This window comes from Drosophila suzukii, chromosome X (assembly GCF_043229965.1).
Source record: "Drosophila suzukii chromosome X, CBGP_Dsuzu_IsoJpt1.0, whole genome shotgun sequence".
In the NCBI taxonomy this organism is placed as follows: domain Eukaryota; kingdom Metazoa; phylum Arthropoda; class Insecta; order Diptera; family Drosophilidae; genus Drosophila; species Drosophila suzukii.
In genome coordinates this window covers 1,893,110-1,909,567 of record NC_092084.1, presented here as the reverse complement: position 1 = coordinate 1,909,567, position 16,458 = coordinate 1,893,110, and the positions used below count along the sequence as shown (strand labels likewise).

Genomic DNA, 16,458 nt, shown 5'->3' with positions numbered 1-16,458 from the left:
CAAAAGACTCCATCTCCATTGTCCAGCCCTTGACCAGCATTGCGTTCTCCGTTCTCCGTTCTCCACTTTCCACGCTGATTAATGGCTTTCCGTTCTCCACAGATGATGCCCGACTCCTGTTGCTGCTAAATACCCCCTAAACCCAACCCGAAAATCTCATCATCGAGAAAGCAGCGAGCAGTAGAATCGCCCGAGAGGAACTCCGATCGACTTTGATATTCGATAGACGACGACAATGTATCCGGCCAGCGGCACTGGAGGCAGTGCAGCAACTGCTGCCAAGTTCCAGAATCGCTGTGGATCGCCGCAATTCGCCAGCGATTATCCGCACCCACATCCGCACCAGCATCCGCACCAGACGACATCGGTGGCGGTGCACAGTGCCCCGCCGGGAGTGGGAGTGAGTGCGGGAGTGAGTGGTGGCTCCATGCGCCACGGCCAGCGGGCGGTGGCATCACATCAGCATCCCAGCCAGATGACCCTCAGCCACGGCATGGGTCACAATCATGGCATGGGATTGGGCGGGGGCCTGGGCATGGGAATGGGCCATGGCCATGGACATGCGGCCGCCACCTTGGGGCATCCACATACACACTCGCATTCGCACAACAACAGTGGCAGCAGCAGCAGCAGCCACGTGGGACACATCGGCTCGCACCTGATCTTCCCCGACGACATGGACAGCATCGAGTTTTGCATGCCGGCGGCACCCTCTTCCTCGTCCGCCTCCTCGCAGAACGGCCTTGGGATCGGAGACCAACTGCTCATGGGCAGCAGTCACGGCGAGGCGTTCACGGAGCGCCGAAGAAGGGGTCACAGCCGGCGGAGCAACCACAAGATGGATGTCGAGCAGCAGGTGAGTCTCACTCTCGAAAGAAAAAACCCTTCAGGACGCCATTCCCCCTGATCTACAAGCATAGCCATGAGGAGCCCATCAACAATTCTCAAAATTTGTTAAACCGGTTTTTAAGGCAACTTCCTCCTTAAAAGAAAACATAAAAAAGAAAAAATGCTTTTATCATAGAGACTACATCAATCTCAAGAGTACTTCAGTCTTGATATCAAGAACGTTTCTTCTCGAATAAGTGAGTTGAACAATTCTCAAAATGAGAACGTTTGATCTTGAAATCACCAACTCTCAACATTGAAATGAACGGCGTTTGTAAGACGAATTTTGTCTCAAAGGACAAAATCAAGACTACTTTATCTCTATTAAAAGATCGTTGCATCAGAGGGTAGTTTTTCTCGAAAAAGTGAAATGCCGAATTCTGAAATTAAGAACAATTCATCTTGGTTTTTTTCGATTTCCCAGATAGGTCTGGTAATATTTCCAATTTCTAATCTCTTTCTTCTCTTTTCTTCTTTTGAACCAGGTGAAGTGGTCTCGCAAGAACATTGCCGCCACCATGGAACGCTTCGAGCCCACGACCAACACACAGTCGTCGTCGTCCACTTCATCGCTGGATTACGGATTCGCCGCCGGCGTGATGACGCCCAGCAGCAGCAGTGCCACGGCATCGCACGGCGGTGGCGCCTCCAATCCCTCACTGCACGTGGCCTTCAACGGCGGTGGTGGTGGAGCTGTGGGTGGTGGTGGCTCTGGAGCCTCGGGAGCCAGCGGAGCTAGTGGCACGGGAGCAGCTGCACCGGCGGCGCCGTTCAACCACGTCTACTCGTATGCCTACTACGAACCGGGCGCGGCCAAGTGCCACACGAATGTGCCTGCCGCCCAGGGATCGAGCTCGAGTTCCGGATCCGGAGGTCAGGGTCAGCAGGGCCAGCAGCAGGGCCACTCGAAGAGTCCGCCACGGAACTCGATACGCGCCCTACTGGCCAAGAGCTTCCGCTCGAAGAGCAGCACCACCCATCACGGCGGCCAGTCCACCTCCAGTTCGCCGAGCGCCGAGGAGCGGGATCGACACACCTACACCACCCGCTACGGCACCACCGAGAACCTGTACGAGGAGGTCAGCGAGCAGAAGATCCGCAAAGTGCTCTCCGACAACCGCATCGCCAGTGGTTCCAGTGCGGGCAACGTGAAGGAGGAGCAGCGCCGCGTCCAACACAACCACTTCCGGGTGCTCGACGAGCTGAATCTCTCGCTGGAGGCCTTGATAATGCCGCCCACTCCGCCGGACGTGAGTCCCAGCCATGCCCTCGGAGCCGACGAGCCCAGTACCTCGATGCCCGCCGGCGCGGTGGGTGGTGGTAGTGGCATATCGATGTCATCGTCATCGGGCTCGGCGGTGGCGGGGCCCTCGTCGAAGACCGCCCAACGACCCAGGCGTGGCGGTCTCCTGGGCGGAGCCGCCGGGGCTGGGGCCACCTCGAACTCCAGCTCCGCCTCGCACGCCAGCCTGGAGAACCTCTCGAGCACGCTGAACAGCATGGAGCTGAAGGATCACGGCCACAGCAGCTGCATCAATCCGGAGTTCGACGAGGGCGACCTCGATTCCGGCTTCAGCGGCAGCGGCAGCAGCAGTGGGGCCAGCTACAACGAGAGTCTGCGGTACTACAAGTCCGCCACCCCCACCGGCCAGCTGCACCACCACGCCCACATCCACCAGCAGCAGCAGCAGGCGCTGCACCACCACAACCTGAACAACAACACCTTGCCGCACAATCTGCGCAGCTGCCGATCCTCGACCGCCTCGGGCACCTCCACCTCCAAGAGCAGCATGGCCAGTTGTGGCGAGGATCAGGGCATTGGCATGACCTTGGCGGTGGGCGGTGGAGTGGGTGGTGGTGCCGCTGGTGGTGTCATGGTGCCCATGCACGAGGCGGCGGGCGCCGTGGGCGGCGGTGGCTCGCTGTCGCCCTTCAACTATCCACGCCGCTGTTCGGCGGATCAGCAGCGCGCCTCAGGCAGATCGATGGCCTCCGGCGTGGGCGTTGGACCCGGCGTGGGCGTGGCCGTGGGCGGAATGGGCGGCGGCATGGGCGGTGGCAGCATGAGCAGCAGCAGCAACGTGGCACTGTCCACCGGAGCGAAACCCAAGAAGAACTTCTGGACAATGAAACCGTGATGCTACAAAAAGGCGCTGCGTCACATTTGCAAAAAATGGACTATTGTTATGGTGAGTACTGTATTAAATTTGCATTTAAATAGGTATTATGAGGATTTCATGTTATATTTAAGATTTTTTAGCTTCGATTTTTATTTATTTGAATCAAGAATCAAAGAATATTAAATATCTTGAGTTTTGAAACAACTTTTTTTTTTTTTTAAACTAAAAAGGTTTTAAACGCTTTACGTAAAAATTACTAATATTTAATATTTGTACCTTGCTTTACATATTTTCAAATTAAATTATAAAATTAAATATGTCTTAGAATTCAATATATAAATATTTATTATAGTATAGATTTTCTTATTATGAGTACTGAGCCTCAAGCTGTTTTGTCATTCAGGTGTCATTTTCCTAAATCTGCCATAACTTCTCATGGAAAATCACATCCCCTCGGCGATTGCTGTGATTGTGTTAAACCCTTTCAATAGTTGATTACTTTTTATGGCCATTTTGTCATTTAAGATCATCTGCCATGATTATCGCCGTCACCATCTCGATATTCCCACCCCCACCACTCAGTCCCAATTCCAATCCCGACTTCCACTTCCATCTCTCTCTGCTTTTGGGCATCAATTTCAACTTTTCAACTTTAATCATAATAAATTTGCGGCCCCGTTTTCCAGCCACGGCCATGGCCGTATAGCTTATAGCTCCATTTCACAATCAACGAGATACTTCCGCTGGAGAGGAAGCAGATCCGAGCGGGATGTATAGGTATAGAGATATAGAGCAGAGCGCGCTGGAAAGGGGGAGTCGGTGGAGGAGTGGAGGAGTGGAGGACCTATCCGCATTCCCAAGATAATAAATTTATTAACTGAGCGGCCCGACATCATCATTATCCGGGAGAAGCGGGCAAATGTTTTCATCCCTTCTCCGACGAAATGAATCAATTAAAACTGATTGAACTTCATAGATTTCCTCCCCTTTGTATCTCAGTACATATATACATATTTATATATTTTTTTATCTTGCTCTGGCCGAAAAATAAGAAAAATTCATTTATAACTGAAACTGGGCTAATCCGCATCGCTCATCAGTTTTTTGGGTGTGGGAAAAGCGCTTCCCCCGAAACCCCGGCTGCACATATGCCCCCATTTTTATACTGGTCACGGGGATTACCCACCGAATACCCCGATGAAGATGAGAATGTGGATGAAGTTGAGGATGGGGGTGGGGGTGGTAAAAGGAAATTAAGGGAGCGGAGTGTCAGAACATTAAGGCGCCTGTTGAAATGTCTGCAGACCGAAAGATGCAACCAAGCCATCTCTCTAACACCCCCTTAAATCCCCTCCTTCCACTTTCCCCATTACTCGGTGTGTGAATAATACCGTTATTCATTGCATTTTGTTATAAATCTGTCAATTTGCACAATTGTGCGTACGAACCAACACTACACTGGAACTAAAAATGGGAAAGAACGGGGAAAATTGTGAAGGTCCTGGAAAAGGATTACCAAATAATAATATTGTGTTCTAAGTGTTTATATTATATTTATTCTTTCATGTTTTAGGAATCTTCTCAGAGTTTATGGAAATGGAATTGCTGATAGGTAGTGCAATGTTAGTAATAGGGAAAAATTCGAAAGGTTCCCTTGAAGGCTTCATTTCAATGTACTTTCTGGTTATTTATTCATTTCATTTATTAGTAAATTATTATTAGTAGAAAATAAATGTATGGATAGTTGAGTTGGATTTTTCTGAGTGCAACGATGCTTTATGCCCTATGCAATTCGACAGGGTTCGCTGGGGGATGCAATGGGAGTGCGTCGCGGGGCTGGGGTGGAAAGTGAGAAGTGGGGGGCAACACACTTCAGCCCTCGAGGGCAGGGTCGCACATGTGTGGCAGCCGCAGGGTGCACGCTCTTCGCGTTCCTTCCGCTCTTCCAGCGCTTCTCGCATTTCGGCGGCGACCATAAAAAATCTGTTGCGAAAAACTCGGAAATGGCTCCGAAGGCGAAACAACTTTCAATGGGTATTATTGATGATATGACTCTGCAAATAAAATTAAGAATTTCTAAAAAGACCTTTGTAAATGGTATATCATATTATCACTAAAATATATAAAACCGAGTTCAACTGGTGTGTTTTGTTAGGTGTTCTATAGTGATCTCTAGAAATGGGATATTGTATTATCATTAGGTTCTATGATCAACTACATATGTTAGTCAGGATTTAAACTAGCTTCTTAATTTTAAATGTGTTATTGGGAACCTAATCTCAAGATGAATTATATTGACCTTTAGAAACACTATGATAATTTTTTATGATCAACTAAATTAGTATATGATGGTCTATTTCCACATTTCTTTACCATATACCTGATATATGAACCAGGAACCCCAAGAGGGTATCAAAAGCATCGATTCCTTGCATTATGCAACCATTTCCTCCGCGGTTCAATGTTGTTGTTTCGTTGCTGTTGCTGTTGTCCGCGCGTTGATTTATATTCGAAACTGCGCCGAGGCGCAACTAATTTGCCTCGGGTGTTAAGTAGCATGTGAAATAAACGCGACGGGTGAAAGCCAAACACTGGAGGATGTAGAGGGAAAACTGAACTGGGCCTTGGTTCTGGGGGAAATCAGTGAAAAGGGAAACTCGGCTGCATTCAATGCCGTTTGAATGAATGGATGCATGATATGCGTGTGTGTGAATGGTCCATTGCCGCTCCATGAATAAGTGACCGAGTGTGCGAGGGTGCGTTTGGATCAGGAGGTCCCGACTATATGCGCTATACGTTCTATATGGGCGGCACTCCTTATTCAATCGCTCCTCGCACACAACACTTCTGCGGAGAATTTCCGGAGTCATTTATGAAATCGGCCAAGAATGCGAATGCGAATGCGAATCCGAGCGTTCGTATTCATTCAGGAACCCATTCATTCAGTTTTGGGCCATTCATTCGTTGCCTAGCATTCACCTTGAATTGAAGGATTTAAAGACAAGTTTGGTAACTCTCTAAATATAACTGATTTAAATAGTGAAGAAGTAATTAAATTATCATATTCAGCTTTTTATTTGTCTTAAAACTTTCATTCGAAGATTTTCCTTTCAATATAGATGAGTGATAGTAAGTAGAAATTACCCTCGCTTCACTTTATCTAGCCTATTCATTTATTTAAGGCGACTTTGTCGTAGTCATTCATTTTTTGTGAGCATTTTCGAGGCACTCCAGACACAAGTTTCTGGCTGCCAGCCCAGACATCTCTTCATCATCATCATCTGTATTAGAATTTCACCCTTGACCCTAGCCTAACCCTCCGATTTCCCATCCTTTTTCGGGGACTTGGCTCATATGTGACCAAAAAGTGGTCCTTGGGCCAGTCTATCTGCAAACGATTTGTGCACACTCGATTTGACAGTCAGTCAGTCAGTCGCTTTCCATTTCCCTCTGCCCTTTTTTATTTTTGGTTAGAGGAAAAACTCTAACCCTTTTCCCACAGCCATTTCCCTTTGCACCGAGAATCGTTTAAATGTAGCCAACAATAATAAAACATTTTAAACTTGCGCCGGCTAATAAAGCAAAGGGAAAAGAGCGGAAAAAGTGGAAAAGGAACTTGAAATGAAATCAGAGCCACATCGAAAATGGGAAATGGGAAATGGGAAAAACGTCTGCTTTTCCAGCTCTGGCCCTGGGCAAATATGAAAATGGATCTCGGCAAGGACGACGATTTGGGGATTCCAGGGCCGGACAATGGAGATAAGGAAAGGATTTTCGGGGCTGGGGGTGGGCCAGGCACACATGTGCTGGGGAAATCGGGCATAAACATTCACTTAGCCATAATAAAAGCCAGGCCGCACACAAAGTACTCAAATGAACAACATTTCTATTTAAACAGAGGCGGGGTTAGAGGGGCTAGAGGGGCCAGAGGGTCAGCACTCCGCTCGGGGGCAAGCTGGAAATTTGTCAGAAGTTTGGTTGAATGAAGCCCAGTTCCTGGTTGACTTTTCTCCGGCGAGATTGCGCCCGACTGATTAAAAATTGAACGACGAAGGCCCCCGAGACGATCGAAATTGTTAAACTTGCTCTGAAGTAGGAAAATTTGAAGGGGGATAGGGGGTCAGCTAAAGAAATCCAACAGGCCTTATTTCTTATACAGCACACACCCATTACACGGCAAATTAAAGTTGAAGTTAAAAAGATAAAATATTTTTAATTAGTCGACCAGTAGCATTTATTATTTATAGCCAAAATAGACATACCTATCAAATTGCATGCCAGTTTTGCTCTAACAATTGAACAAATGCAATTATTTGGTCAACTTAAATGCAATTTCAATTCAAACGTAATTACCATTATATGGGCTACCATATGGTGGCAAAAACTTTTTAATATTGGGAAGAAAACAGGTGCAATTTAAATCGATATTTTCGGTTTCTAACCACAAATAATGACCATTCATTCAATGTTTTATTTAATTTCGATGGAAAAATTGCGCTTTGCTTTTAAAGCACTTCTGACACTTACAGCTTATTTGTGCGTCTCATTAAACTAACGCGTGCGCTGCTCTCGTTGTCATCCCCCGAAAATCCAATGCGCAGTATTTCTGCGAGTGTAGCTAAGTGGAAGAAAGGCGAAAGAAAACCTTAACCCGCTGGCGCCAAAGTCGCGTGGGTAACACAATAAATTTGCAAGGACAAGGACCCGTTTTTGGTCTGGTTCTTGGTCGGTCTGCTCCTTTCATTGGCAAGGCGCCAGCGCCATCGCTGGATCGGATTGTCCAGGGTAAAGATTGGGGGAGGATACAGGCGGACGGACACAGGGACATACGGACAGACTTACGGACAGACTTACGGACAGACTTACGGACAGGGGCGATGGCGTAACGGCGGAGCCAGAGGACAATGGCAGGCGTAGAGCAATAACACACACTGAATTTTGGGGGTGGCTCAACGGTAGCTGGTGGTGACATTGTCTGCCCTTTCATACGTACTGGGGACAAGTGCACTGGAAAAAATCGTATATAGGCTTTTTTGTTTAAGCGGGGGTCCAAAATGATTTTTTATAATACATGTCTCCATAGTCCGCCAATTTGGTGGACTTCATTTCTTCATAAATACCCATATTTTGTTTCATAACTATTTGAATAGCGTAATACAAATGAGTCCTTACAACTTGATGTACTCTCATTTCTTGCCATGTTTCAATTGAACAAGTTTTTCTCAGTGCACAAAGAGTCTGAGTACTCCTTGGATTCGGGGGTTGTCTAACCAAAATCACCCACCACTCGCTGTCTAAGACGAAAACTGTAGTAAATAATTCTTTAAAGATTTAGAGACACTCCACCCGCACAATTGCAAATTTTATGAGATATTCAAGGCGGTATTGCACGAGGGGGGCTGCGGGCAGGGGCGCGCCGGCAAAAAAAAAGGAAAAGGGGGTGCGGCGCGTGCTTGTCGCGGCTTTTTAGCTATTTTCGTCAGTCGTAGTCGTACCGCTCGAAGGAAAAAGAGACCGAGTGCTCGTCGCCGACATAAGCCGGCCACATATCAAGATTAATTTTTTCCAAGATAATAAATTCAATGCAGATTAAATGGCAGAGACCATTAAATTATCGACTTGAGGTTCGCTGCGCCCACAGCTGGTGTTTGTTGTGCGTGGTTTAATATTATACGAGTATACCGAGAGTGAGAGGGGTTGGACTTTTGGACCTCGTTCGACGGTTGGTTGGTTGGTTGGTTGGTTGGGGGACTCAAGTTTTGAGACTGGAATACACGGGATGCTGGGCATTGTTCGACAGCCCTAAGCTGATGACTGCATTAACATTAACAACGGGCAAACGTGCGTGAAGAGCAATTGATAATGCCAGATGAGATGAACCGAGATGCGATGGAACATTTGTTGCGCAATCAGTTCGCCTGCCAAATGAGACGCAGTTGTCAAAAGGTCTATTTGACGGTCTTTGAAGGGCTCACTAACTAGGTGAAATAAGTCGTCATTGATGTGGATTACAGAACTATCATATTATGTCGTGTATTCTGCGCATGAATGTGGTTGTTTAGGTTGACTTTAAGACCCTTTAATCGGTTATACTTGCACTCAACGTATCTACTAAATGCAGAGAATGGATTGTTGTTAGTATAATAAATTGTATTTATGTAGCATACCCAATTTATTATTCATTGTTATTAAAAGTCATGTCCTGGGCCTAAGAAAATGTGCAGATATTTGGTTTTTCTTCTGGAAAGTTTTAATAGAGATGTACAACTCTGTGGGACTTGCAGATCTGTTCGTGGGGAAAAAAGAAATGAGAAACTTGTAAGTGAAAACGGAAAACAAAACGCAACGCAGACACATCAATTACAACAAAGGGTGGAAAAGCGGGAAAATTGGGAGGCAGAGGCGCAGCTTCAATTGAACGCGACTCGTTGTCCTTTCTTTTTTGTCCTCTTTTATTTTGGCCAAGAAGGAGCATACCAACGACTGCTAAATGCAAACGACAGATCCTCTAACCAACCCCCCCTCTCCCTTTAACCATGGCTTTATCTCAGCCCATCAATCAGGACCAGAACGCTAAAAACACAAAAAACAAAAACAAAGCGGTGAAAAAACAGAGAAATAGAATCTCAAAGTCAATTTTTTGGCAAACAAACAAACCGATTGACGTAGACCCCCAAAAACCTAGACCATCGAAAGTTTCCTTTGCTTAATCAATGTGTGGTGAGTGCTGGAAAACAGGAGGAAAATGCAGGGAAAAAGTGGGAAATGTGGGGAAATGGAGGGCAAAATGTCAAATGCGTTGATTGGAAAGCCGCCAGCGCGACTAAAAACGCTTAATGTGAATGAGATTTGTTGCAAATCAGTGGGGTTAAAGGTAAGGGTGTGGGCACGGATAGGGGTTAAGGTGAGGGCGCGGGTGCAAGAGGCACTTTTGTGTCCCTGCCAGACCGCACAATCAGTTTCCGTTTCCGGTTGCTGGCCGCACAATTAAGCGCGGCGTCGGCCATTTTGCCAATGTTGTTGTTGTTTTTGTTGTTGTTGTTGTCCCATGGCGCTGGCTAATAAACAAGCGCTACAAACGAAGTGAGAGGTGGAAAAGCTGGACGAAAGGTGCCAACGCGTTGGTTACACTGCCAAAAATATAGCACAGATATACAAAGATGTTTGGAGTGAGAAATACATATCTCTAATTTACCCAAAGAAAATGAGGAATAAAGGATATTATAATACAAGTAACAAAAAATAACTAGAGAAATATACCATATATATATTTGTTTATACATAGCATACCTAACTTTTTCAATATTAAAATAATCCTATATAACTACAGCATGGTTTTTAACTGTAATTTTAAAATGTGACTATTAAAACATGATTTTAGATCTAGCAGATTTTGTAAAGCTCATGCAAACGCTAATTCTATTTTTCAAAGATTTCCTGCATTTTTTGTATAACTTTGGCCAATCACTCAATTTTATCATTAACCTTGAATATGGTACACATTGTTATTATAATGCAGTAACATAATGCAAAGTAAAAATATCCAGGAACAAAGGACCAAGATATTTTAAAGTTAAAATAGCTCCATCTGAAATTTATTTGATTTGATTTAAGCGCCTGGGAAATTCGTTATTGTCTAAAGTAGTTTTTGATATTGAAAGCTGGGAAGCGTTATTTTAATTATAACTTGGAACATATTTGTTGACTTAAATATGATTTCATTTGATTATAGATAGATTTTCTCCAAGTGTAGTTGGCATTCCTTGTTAGCTTTGGCCGTCGCCACTTGTTTTTGTTTTTTTTTTCATACTTTGCCGTTGGTCCTTGGTCGCTTCATTAACTGTAAAAAATACACACGTTGTATATATGTAAATGAAGGCTGTTCTGGTTCTTGCCATTATCCTGGCCCATTGCTATTGTTGTTGTTGTTGTTGCCCCGTGCCGCTTCACACCTTTATTTGTGTTTGTATTTGTGCAGAGCTGTGTGCTGTTGTTGCGAATGCGTTTTCATTTCGTTTGGTTTGGCCTGGCTTGGCTTGGTTGTGTTTTGTTTTGTTTGCCGGCGAGCAGCGAACAAACAACGTCGACAATGCCGACATTTGGTCATCAGAATATATATCTCTCGTTGGGTGGGTGATTGGGTGTGTGCTTGGGCTTGGCAAAGGCATTCATTCCCCCCTTCGAATGCAGGGGGTGGCGCAAAGACCGCCCGTTGCGCCAATTTATGACCTGTCAGAAATTTCCCAACACAACCATAACAATATCAGCAACGACGGCGCCTTGAAGCGACTTTAAGTGCATGGCCCCAAAAAAGTAGGCAACACTTTCCGTTGGCGCTGCGATTTGATGAATGGGCGTCGGCAAGGGGGGCTAGCTTCCACACCACAACTTGGCCTCATTTAAGGGGGCTTATAAGGATAACACTTTACTTGGTAGCCCTGTAGAACCCTTCAGTTTTGTATACTTTAATTCATATCGGTATCGACAAACCCACCAAACTGCCACATCTGTAACATTTATGAAACCCTTTTCCCCACTCGACAATGTGCAATGATTGTCCCAATCAAATTCATATTTCCCCACTTTAAAAATGATCCATTATGAGGACGGCAGATGGTGCCCATCCATGTACATATATGTATATGTTTATAAGCCCCCTGCTCTTTTGATTATCTCCGCCCATCAGACCCATCAATACATAATCAGTTTTAAGTTTGCCCTTCTTACGACCCGAATTCGTGTTTGTTGCAATTCATATAAAGACTCAAACGCGCCCTTTCGCCCCCTGTTATTCGCCGCCCCTTTGTAAGAAGTATAAAAGCCCCCCTTTATACACTTTTGTTACCCGAATATTTTCACTTGCCCGAAATTGTTTTCTCCTCTTGCCCTCACTCGTTTCGCCTGACGCGCAGATTTAATATTTCCGCACTATTGTTGGCTGGGCAGGTGCTTCATGGGTGCCCCATTCACCTCCCCATTAAACCCCTTTTCAGGGGCGTGGGTTGCCATGACGTTGTCAGGAGGGCACATGTCACATGTCGGTGCCACGCCTTTTTGCCAAAGAGGCGGCGGCGACTCCCCCACGCAGACAAACGCTTTGTGGAGGTGTCGGCCCTCACCTCAGCCACGCCCCCTTCCCCGCTCCCCTGCCAGCCGCCCCCTTTTTGGTTCAATGATGCTTTTTGACGGCTTTTGACTTTTTGGCATTGTTGTTGTCGCCTGTTTTATATTTATATTGACGCTTTTTTACGCACACACACTGCCCATAAATACAGTTGTGGTCGGCATAATAGTTGTGGTTGGGTTTTCATTTCAATTTTAATAGCTAATTTAATTATGATTTCATTGCTGCACCCAAAAAAACGTCACCACTTAAATTCAGGCAATTGTAGTGTAGGTAATTAAACAGTTGGAAAATAAATATTGTACGGCAGGAAAGCACAGAAATAAATAAATAGGGGAACAAACAATTTATTTAAAATATGTTTTAAAAGACAAGTTGCAAGAATAATCTTAAAAGGCGAAGCTTTTTCCGCACCCTGTGCTGTGGGACTTTTTCGTATCCGAATTGTAGGCGTTTTTTTTATCCCTTACTCCATTTATCTCTTTGGCACTCTTATATTTTTTCACCAACTTTTTGCACCCGCTTGTGTGGATTTTGATGTCTGGCCGAAACGCAACGAGCCACACAATGACCGACAAGCAACTGACAGCCGCAGCCTGCCCCACCGCCCACAATCGCACCGAGCACCACCCACCGCCCACTTGCGCCACCATGCACAGCCTCTCATTCATTCATTCAGTCAATCATGCAGCCATTCAATTTATCGTTGACTTAACTTTTTGATGGTTACAAAATGAAATTTATGGAAACTTTGCAGTTTCACCCGGGGACTGGTAGTGATGGGGTGAATTTCGGTACTTATTTGAAGGAGTTTTTATCCATCCACAGGGATAAGTATAAGCTATCATTATTTTTGACTTTTTGTAGGGCTTTTAATGGATCATTTTTAAGGATTTTATTAAGGGATATTAAGTGACTTAACTAGGTATTATGAGGATGCAGATTCGGTAAATATTATGTTGGGGCTTATCTCAGTGAAAACTTTTAACTAAAAGGTAAAGTTCAATTTCTCGGTCGACTAAAGCAAATGACATGTGTTGGATTGATCCAATTAATTACCACCATTTTATCTTTCAGTGAGAGATAACCAATTAGAACCTTAACCTTTCAGTGAGAGATAACCAATTAGTGCCTTAACCTGACATTGAGAAACCGGCCGCAAGAGTAACGATGGTTTTAGGAAAACTACGATGATTTTCCATTTTGAAGTACCACCACTGGAGACTCGTCCACCTTTGCCGGCACCCATAAAAGCGACCAAAATAACCCCAACCCCAAGGCTTGACACTTGTGTTTGGGCATCCATCAGAAGTCGAGTCTGGACCGAAAAGCGAGTGTTATCTTTGCGGTCGCATCTATAATGGGTTTTGTCACGTTGCAGACGAGTCTGCACCCCTTTTCCCCCCATTCCCCATTCCCCAGCCCTCCCCCCTCTGCTGAGGCATGAAAACCCACGTCGACATCAATAAACTTGAAACAAAAAGGTGAAAGGGGGCTGTATGCTGCATGCACAGGATGTGTGTGGCTCATTCGAAATACATTTGCCTGCTTAAGCCGATTTTAAAACTCAGTCCAGTTTTGGGTCAGCTCAGCTCGGCTCGCCCCGGGCTTAACTTCCACCCCCAATTATGCCCCCCCTGAAAAGTGCTTAATAACTTTGGCACCAAATGGCCAACCGGCGAGCGACAAGTGCATCAAATTGTTGACTTTGACCGTACAACCCGGCAAAACATAATTGTTAAAGTCCAGCACTGGACTTCGCCCAATATTGCGGTTGAACCGGGGATGTAGAGCCCCAGTCCCTCCGAATTTTGGAGGACGACCAATAAAAGCACATGCATGCAACAATAAATAAATTAGAACAAGGTGCGGTGCGACAGGGCCCAAGCCCATATTACGTGTACACTGAGCGAAAATGGGAAAAAAAAAATATGTTTTGTAAGTACATTTATGTATGGGGATTTTAAAGTGCACACACTTTGTTTTGTGTAGCGAAAGAAATGAAATTAAGAAATTTGGGTCACCAAGAAGTAGTGAAATATTTTAAATAAAAATATCTGGCCGAATAAAAGGGAATCATTAAGTGATTATTGTGTATTTAGGGTACCTTCAAAAAATCAACAAAAATAGTAGATCAAAAATTGAACATAACTTTTTCTACACCACAATAATAAATTGGGGTCACCAAAAAGTAAAATATTGAAAACTTAAATACTTGCACGAAGACCAGTTAATCATTTATTGGTACCAAAATACATTTTTATTAACTTTGACAAAATTAACCAACAAAAAATTACAAAACTAAATCAATAATAAATGTATAATTTCTTTAGCATATAAGATCATTAAGTATCATCTCATGTCGAATTCTCAACATAAAATGTGATCAAATCTTATCCTAAAATGAAATTTATTATGTTTCCAAGAATTAAAGGGGCTGAAAGGGAAGGATTTCTCGGAGAATTCCAACTGCCTAAGAGCAATGTGTAGTATTTTTGCGCAGTGCTAAAGCTCTCGCTTAATAACGGGTTAGTCAGGTGGGGGGTGGTGGCTGATGGTGGGTGTCAAATGGGTCTGCAGAAGGTGGAAGCTTGGGTTGGGGAGGTGGGGAGGTGGGGAGTTGGGTCTGCAGATAGGGCTACCGTTTTGTTGTCTGCTTGGCAGTCAGATGCAATTTATTGATAATATGCGGGGCACAGAGAGAGGGGACGGGGAGCAGGGGGTACCCGAGTACAGGATACCCCTGAAAGTCAGCGCCAACTTTATGAGAATGCGACCTTTCTGCCATTATGTTGGTTATTTACACACACACTCCACACACACACACACACACACACACGGCCACAGATGTCGAGGCAGTGCGCCAAAAGCCAAAAGCAATAGCAATAGCAAAAGCAAAAGCTGGAGCACAAAATTTGTTGCACAAATTGTGGCAACAAATTTTAGCGCAGACAATATTCAGTTGGTTCAGGAAAAGTCAAGAGAAGGGAAGTGAATATATACTCTATTGGGACAGGGAAAAGGGGGAGGACCGGGCCGGAAGTGGATAAAAGATGCTGCCAAAAGTCAATTGCGGGAATCTCCTCACTTGACTTGACCAAAAAGCCCGAACTTGTTGAACTTGTACGGCATCACAGTTCAATCGGTTAAGGTTTCAATTCATACCAAAATTCAAAACCAAAGTGCAGCCGAATAAATTCTATGAAATTCGCCAAATTTAGTTGCAGTTTACAGCATTGAACACAAATCAAACTAAAGGCCAATAACGAAATATGAAAGTTATTTAAATCAAGCCCCACACAAGCGAAAACTAATTTTACAGCAGAGTGGTTTTGATTCGGCGATTTCCATGAAGTTTACAGAATTTATACACACTCAAAGGAAGGTTTTTGCACTTTCAAAGCCGTCGAGTTTTTATTAAAAAAGATTTCGTTTTTTAAGATGATCAATTCGATCAGAAAAAAAACCTATTCGTATTATTAATTTTATTATAGGACATCAAAAATATTATATTTAATGGTTCGAAAAAGACACCTTATGTATAATAATTCAATTATGTATAATGAAACAAACGTTTTATTACAAAGCATATACCACATTTTGAACACCCTTATAGGTAATTTAACCTAAAGCTAACCAAACTCCTTTCCTTTCTTTTGCAGGAATACAATTCAAAGACTGCCTCATGCCATGCCATCCATTATTACCACCAACCCAATAGCGGCAGCAGCTATAGTAGCTATAGTAGCCGTCGCCACCATCAGCATCAGCAGCTGACGTCATCAGCGTCAACATCATCGTCCACATCATCACTGCAGCCGCCCCAGAATCGCTACTCCCTCACCCAGGACCGCTTGAATCCCTTCGAGTTGGATATCAGCTGCGGTCAGGGGGAGATGGGCAGTAAGGAGGAGGAAGAGGAGGAGGAGGAGGAGGAGGAGGATCCGGATCAGGAAGATCAGCAGGATCGGGAGGAGCAGCCAGGAAGAAGTTATTATCACAGGAGTCAGTTGAACCGGAGGCGCCACTACAAGTACGACGCCGTGGAGGAGTGCTGTCGTCCGATTTGCCAGGAACAGCACTACGGCTCCATAGCGGATATGTTGTAAGGGGGGATGGAAGGAGAGGGGATACGGATATGGAAACACTTTAAAGCGAAACGCAAGGTACCTACAACAAAGTAACTAAAAGAGAAATGCATGAAATAGGAAAAGAGAGTCGCTTAAAGGCGGAAATAATTAGCACACATGGAGAAAAAGAAAACCCCCCTGTAGAGGCAGAAAATGAACGATTAAAGCGATTGGCGATAAGCGATCGACAATTATC

General features: G+C 44.7%; 1 protein-coding gene across 1 annotated transcript; it reads left to right on the top strand.

The window, feature by feature from the left end:
- The first annotated feature begins 235 nt into the window (after nt 1-235).
- On the top strand, nt 236-15,935 carry LOC108015417 (uncharacterized). Its single transcript, XM_070997216.1, has 3 exons — nt 236-856; nt 1,374-3,077; nt 15,795-15,935. Exons 1-2 carry the CDS (start codon nt 236-238, stop codon nt 3,024-3,026), a joined length of 2,274 nt encoding a protein of 757 aa, XP_070853317.1. The 3' UTR covers nt 3,027-3,077; nt 15,795-15,935.
- Nucleotides 15,936-16,458: the final 523 nt, after the last annotated feature.

What these genes read in the sequence shown, in the direction of transcription:
- LOC108015417 (XM_070997216.1), top strand. Translation starts at nt 236, where the DNA reads ATGTATCCGGCCAGCGGCACTGGAGGCAGTGCAGCAACTGCTGCCAAG. An exon ending in AGATGGATGTCGAGCAGCAG is followed by an intron (nt 857 to 1,373) that starts GTGAGTCTCACT and finishes CTTTTGAACCAG; the next exon opens with GTGAAGTGGTCTCGCAAGAA.